The following is a 6225-nucleotide window of genomic DNA, read 5'->3' as shown; positions in this document are numbered from 1 at the left end:
TAGCTGAGATTTTATGCAAGTTGTTTGTAACATAGGGGAATTTGGTGCATGGTTTTGCAACACAAGGGGGGTTTACGCAAAATTAATTTATTCATTTAAATTCAAAATATTTTATTAAATTAAGTCGAATACATCTATTAATTTAAAATATGAAAATAAAAAATTTAACATTCGAAACGGAAGTTGGAACGAATTCTCAAATTAATACAGAATAATTTATAAACATATATAATCATTCTTATAAAATAATTTTATATTTTCAATAAATCAAAATTTTAAATACATTAATAAGTTATATCATATAAAAATTGATTTGTTTTGGAAAACATTCACGACACCTATTAAATTTTTATTTTTCATATTGTAAGTGAATAAATGTGTTCGATTTAATTTAAGGAAATAATATGAAATTTAAATGAATAAATTAATTTTGCATAAAATTTCCTTGTATTGTAGAAAATATGCACTAAATCCCCTTCTGTTATAATTTTGTTTTTTTGCATAAAATCCCCTCTATAGTTAACGGTGAAAAGGGAATTTCATGTAAATTAAAATGAAACACAAGGGAATTTTACGCAAAGAATAAAAATACAAATGGATTTGGCGCAGGTTATCATTAACACATGGGGGGTTTTATGCTGTTTACCCAAATCTTCTTGCTCGATCAACTCAAAGGCTTAAACACCGGAAGCAATTGCTAAGAAAAAATTGTTCATTTAAATGGTATGGATATTTTCTTAACGAGACCTCATTTCATAAAAAAAAATATAATATATTTTTTGGGGGTTGGGTGAAGTGACTGGTCCCGCCACATCCAAACGTTTATCGTTCATTTACAACTAAATTTTATCCAAACACAGCACACCAGATAACGGATACTCTCCAATATCTCAAGAAATAAAAAAACATGTACAACAGTTGATTCAGTTTTTTTCCATGGCATCTCTGCCTCCAGTTGCGTTTAGCAACACCGTCAAAATCGATCAAGAATTCAAGAAATTCTCCGCTCCTTCTCTTCCATTTGAAAAGGTAGACCGCTTTTGTATTTTGTTAATCCTCACATTATACGTGGGTGGGTTATATATATGTTATACTGAGTTATTCTCAATTTTTTCCCGAGTGTAGAAAAATCATGGCACGAAAGAGTTGGATAAAGATTTGGGCTCTTTCAGTTCGGAATTCAGAGAAGCACTTTCTTTGATAAGAGAAGGTAACAGAAAACTTGAATCATCTTCTTATGTTCCTCTTTTGCGAGAGTGTATGGAGAATAATTCTGTTAGAGGGGTAGCTTCCATTCACTCCCACATTTTTAAAACTGGGTTTTGTGAAGAACTATTCCTCATGACATTTCTTGTCAATGTTTATGCAAAATGTGGTGAGATGGCAAGTGCTCGTAAGGTGTTCGACAATTTGCCTAAAAGAAACGTTGTCACCTGGACTTCGTTGATGACTGGCTATATCCACAATTCGCAACCTGAGTTCGCTATTGATATTTTCAAGGAAATGGTGGAAGTCGGGGGTTACCCTACGAATTACACATTAGGAATTATCTTAAATGCTTGCTCTTCTTTGTTCGATATTGAATTTGGGAAGCAGATTCACGCATACATCATAAAGTATGATATTGAGTACGATGCAAGCATCGGGAATGCACTCTGTAGCTTTTACTCCAAATGCCGCTGCCTCGATATGGCAATTAGGGCATTTCAGAGGATCGAGGAAAAGAATGTGATTTCATGGACAGCTGTAATATCTGCTTGTGGGGACAATGGAAATTCTGCTATGGGATTGGATATGTTTGTTCAAATGCTTGCCGAGGGTGTCGAGCCAAATGAGATAACTTTGACGAGTGTATCGAGTTTATGTTGCACAATGCAAGCCCTGGATGCAGGATCTCAGGTCCATTCTTTGAGTATAAAACTTGGGTACGAATCAGATTTACCCGTAGCAAATTCTATTATGTATTTGTACTTGAAAAGTGGGTGCATTAGCGGGGCAAAGAAGTTATTCGATGGCATGAACACTGTCAGCTTAATTACATGGAATGCCATGATTGCGGGCCATGCAGAAATGACTAGTCATGCAGATGACGGTCTTTCAGCCTACATTTGTGGGATTGAGGCCCTTAAAATATTCCATCGAATGCAGAAATCAGGGTTGAAACCCGATTTATATACCTTCTCAAGTGTGTTATCTATCTGCAGTAGTTTAGTGGCTTTAGAGCAGGGGGAACAAGTTCATGCTCAGACAATAAAGACTGGATTTTTGTCTGACATGGTTGTCGGAACTGCCCTCCTTAACATGTACAATAAATGCGGGAGTATTAATCGAGCAACCAAAGCTTTTCTAGAGATGTCTACAAGAACATTAATTTCATGGACTTCAATGATAACAGCATTCGCACAAAACGGGCACTCACAACAAGCCCTAGAGATTTTCGAGGATATGAGATTTGTAGGGATTAGGCCGAACAAGATTACATTTGTAGCTGTGCTCTCAGCTTGTAGTCAAGCTGGAATGGTTGACCAGGGTTTAGCCTACTACGAAATGATGAAAAACGAGTACAAAATAATTCCTGTGATGGACCATAATGCGTGCATGATTGATATGTTTGTGAGGTTAGGTCGGGTCGACGAAGCCTTTGACTTTATCAAGAAGATGGATTTAGCGCCAAACGAATTCATATGGTCAATCTTGATTGCGGGCTGTAAAAGTCAGGGGAAATTGGAGTTGGCGTTTTATGCTGCGGAGCAATTGCTTGAACTTAAACCAAAAGATCCGGAGATATATTTCCTACTGTTAAACATGTACCTATCTGCAGAAAGATGGAAGGATGTTTCTAGAGTGAGAAAAATGATGAAAGAAGAGAAGGTGAACAAAGTAGTGGACTGGAGCTGGATTAGCATCCGGAACAAAGTGTACGCATTCAAGGCTGACACGAAGAAACATCAAAACGATGAAATTGCTAAGCTTTTGGTGGATTTGCTTGATAGAGCAAAGGCCATTGGATATAAAGTCGAGACAAATTTGGAGATGACGGTGCATGACGAAAACGAGGAAGCAATAATTGCCTTAGAGCCTCTTCATGCCCATCACAGTGAAAAGTTGGCAGTTGCGTTTGGTTTACTCAACACTTCGAACGAGGCACAAATTCGGGTTATCAAGAGTATTAGCATGTGTAGCGACTGCCATAATTTTATTAAATTTGTCTCGATACTGACGTCAAGAACTATAATAATTCGGGATAGTAAGAAACTGCACAAATTTGACAATGGACAGTGTTCATGTAAGGATTTTGGTAATCTTGTTTGATGACTTACTTTCGGGTGTCGTGATCATTTATTTAATAAATGATTGTGCAATTTCATCTAGATTTCTCGTTCTACTTTGTTCATCATTTCTTGCATAAAATTTCTCATTTAGCAATTTCTGTTATGAAGAGATCTTGATCTGGGTATTTGCTTGGATGGTTCTCTGTTGCAGGGAACTATTTTATATCTTTCTTCCTGTTCTTTTCTCTTCCTGTGTTTAGTGTTTTCTTTTGTCTTAATTCTACTTTAAAAAAATAAAAAAAGTTATTAAAAAAAATAGAAAATAAAAAACGAAAACTACTTTTTAAAAGAAAAGGAAAAACAAAAAATGGGGATGTGAGTAGTGGGAAGAAGCTAATGGAAGGATAATTTTGAAGGATAATTTTGAATTTAGAGAAAAGGTGAAAGGAGTATGAGTTTATCTCAAAGAGTGAAATATGAATTGAGCCTCTCTCTATTAATGAAAGGTTTGAGGGAGTTTTCTCAAAAAACATCTTATTTCTAAGCCTTTCACGACATTCACGATAAAATTCAATATGCAATGCGTCCTTTTTGGACATTTTTACTTGCACTCATTTGCAACATATGTATTAATTTCAAGTTGCCATTTTATCAATAAATGCATCTAGCGTTTTACTCATTAAAATTGTTGCGAATGAATTCCTTTTCATTTGCGCTCAATCTTTCTAGGGATTATTTGAGAAAACCCCCTCATATGCATTTTATCATTAGACTAGATCCATTTTTTTTACTCCCTTTTTAGATAAATCCAATTGTATTTTATTAAGCAAATTATATTATTAATAACCTATTTTACCCTTTCTCAATTTCTTTAACCTAACCACATTTCTCATATAGCCGTGTCTCTCGTTTCTCTTCTCTCTTCCTTCTCTGAAATTTGCACAACTCACGCTCGCACCTCGTCGCCCCATCATCTCCAGCCTCCTCTTCCTCCTCCTCCTAAGCGAGATCTCCCACCGGCCGTCCCTCTCTTTTCCCTCCAACACCGGCACCGCAAATTATCTCTATGAATCTCCTTCTCTCTCTCAATAACTATCCATAATCTCTCTTCGATTCCCTCTTTCGTCTCTTTCCTATGCAATGTTTCTTCCATCACGGCGGCGGAAGTTGGGGCAATTTCCAGCCCCTGGAATTCTCTATTTCAATACAGTGTTTTTTGCTGGGAGCGCATCATCAACTTTCAAGGTTAAAATTTAATTGTATTCGCAACAGTTGTAGAATCCATATAGAATTTAAGAAGTTTGGAAATGAAATCAAGAGTTTTTGTATAAAAGCAATTCAGATTTTTTAATGGAAGGTGGTGGTGATGTAGTAGCAGGAACCAATTAAACACATATTTGGCCCCTCTCTTGTTAAGACAAGATGACTTTTTTTTATATAATTATTTTTTGGTACGGTGATGAATGGTAATTAGAATTTGTGTGTGAATTAGATTATGGTGTGACAGGGGTAAAGAAAGATGTGAGCATAGAGAATTTGAATGATGGTTTTGTATCTTTTGGTAAAAGATCAGTGCAATGGGCCATTACATTAATATTTTTCTAATTGTTTTGTAGTGGAATATGTTAATAATTTGGTGGATTTTAATATTTTTTTGTAATGGGTTTGGATGAGATTGTAGTAGATTTAAAATTCTTGCTTTGTAAACTGATTTTTTGTTTTGAATGAATTAAATTTACACGTTGTTGTCTTCTTTTTTTTCGGTTCAAGTTCTTGCACAAGTGGAGTGATGGCAACAAGTGGGACGAGGTTGGGTGATGCTCGGGTGACTCTACTATTGCCTGTAATGACATTTTTTATTAAATGGGATTTTCGTAGTGGATTTAGGCAAGTTTTTAGTGGATTTTCTCATTGTAAAGGGGATCTTTTGTAGTTGATTTCTATATTTTTGTAGTGGTTTTTGATGAACTTGTAGTGGATTTCAGACAAAGTATACTTGATGCAGGCGCGAGCAATAGAGAAGGGGATGTCGATGCGCTTATAGTAAATAGTGGTTTTCGAATTCTCAAGCGACATTAAATAGTGGATTACGTTAGAGAGATAGGGGTTGCAGTGAATAGTGGATTTCAAACAGTGAATAGTGTATTTCGAATAATGGATTTTAAATTCAGGCAGTGAAACAGTGAATAGTGGATTTCGAATAGTGGATTTTAAATTCAGGCAGTTAAACAGTGAATAGTGGATTTCGAATAGTGATTTTAAATTCACGGAGTTAAACAGTGAATAGTGGATTACGAATAGTGAATATTAAGCTTATAATGGATTTTCGTAACGAACTACGTTAATACATAGTGGTTTTCGATAAGTTTATAATGAATTTTTGTAATGAAATACATTAATTACATAACGATTTTCGTTAATTACATAGTGGTTTTCGATAAATTTATAATGATTTTTTTGTAATGGAATAAATACATTAATTACATAATGATTTTTGTTAATTACATAGTGGGTTTCGATAAGTTTATAGTGGATTTCAATTGTTAAAAACTTTGTTTTTTAAATCAAAATGTCAAAAGAGAATTTTAAAAAAAATCAAAATTAAAAATTAATTTTTAAAAACGAAAATATTTTTTTTTTAAAGAAAATCAAAATTTTATAATTTTTTTATAAAAAACGCTTCAGAATAAAAAAAAGCAAAAAAAAAACACACAGTTTAATCAAAATTTTAAAAAATAATTTCTGCAAAAAAAAAAAAAGTCAACTAAAAACAGAATTAAAAAAACGTAATTTGTTTTAATTGAAATGGCATAAGATTTTTTGAGAGATTTTGGGGATTAGGCGGATTTTTAGGGGAGTTATTTTGGGAAAATAAATTAAACATTAAAATTAAAAAATACACTACAAGGGTAATATAAGTATTTTGCTATGGGAGGGGGTTATCTCAAAAATG

The 6225-nt window shown here is 34.0% G+C and overlaps 1 protein-coding gene across 1 annotated transcript; it reads left to right on the top strand.

Moving 5' to 3' along the window:
- Positions 1 to 783: 783 nt before the first annotated feature.
- On the top strand, positions 784 to 3457 carry LOC105976314 (putative pentatricopeptide repeat-containing protein At5g52630). The gene is made up of 2 exons (XM_013001588.2): positions 784 to 1029; positions 1126 to 3457. Exons 1-2 carry the CDS (start codon positions 937 to 939, stop codon positions 3310 to 3312), a joined length of 2280 nt encoding a protein of 759 aa, XP_012857042.2. The 5' UTR covers positions 784 to 936; the 3' UTR covers positions 3313 to 3457.
- Positions 3458 to 6225: the final 2768 nt, after the last annotated feature.

The sequence above is a fragment of the Erythranthe guttata genome, chromosome 3 (genome assembly GCF_056151865.1).
Source record: "Erythranthe guttata isolate IM_541 chromosome 3, IM_541, whole genome shotgun sequence".
NCBI classification, from domain to species: domain Eukaryota; kingdom Viridiplantae; phylum Streptophyta; class Magnoliopsida; order Lamiales; family Phrymaceae; genus Erythranthe; species Erythranthe guttata.
Note: the sequence above shows the minus strand (reverse complement) of the source record. Positions and strands in the feature narration are given on the sequence as shown.

Coding starts and splice junctions, on each gene's coding strand:
- LOC105976314 (XM_013001588.2), top strand. CDS start 937: ATGGCATCTCTGCCTCCAGTTGCGTTTAGCAACACCGTCAAAATCGAT. Junction 1,030..1,125: donor CTTCTCTTCCATTTGAAAAG/GTAGACCGCTTT, acceptor TCCCGAGTGTAG/AAAAATCATGGCACGAAAGA.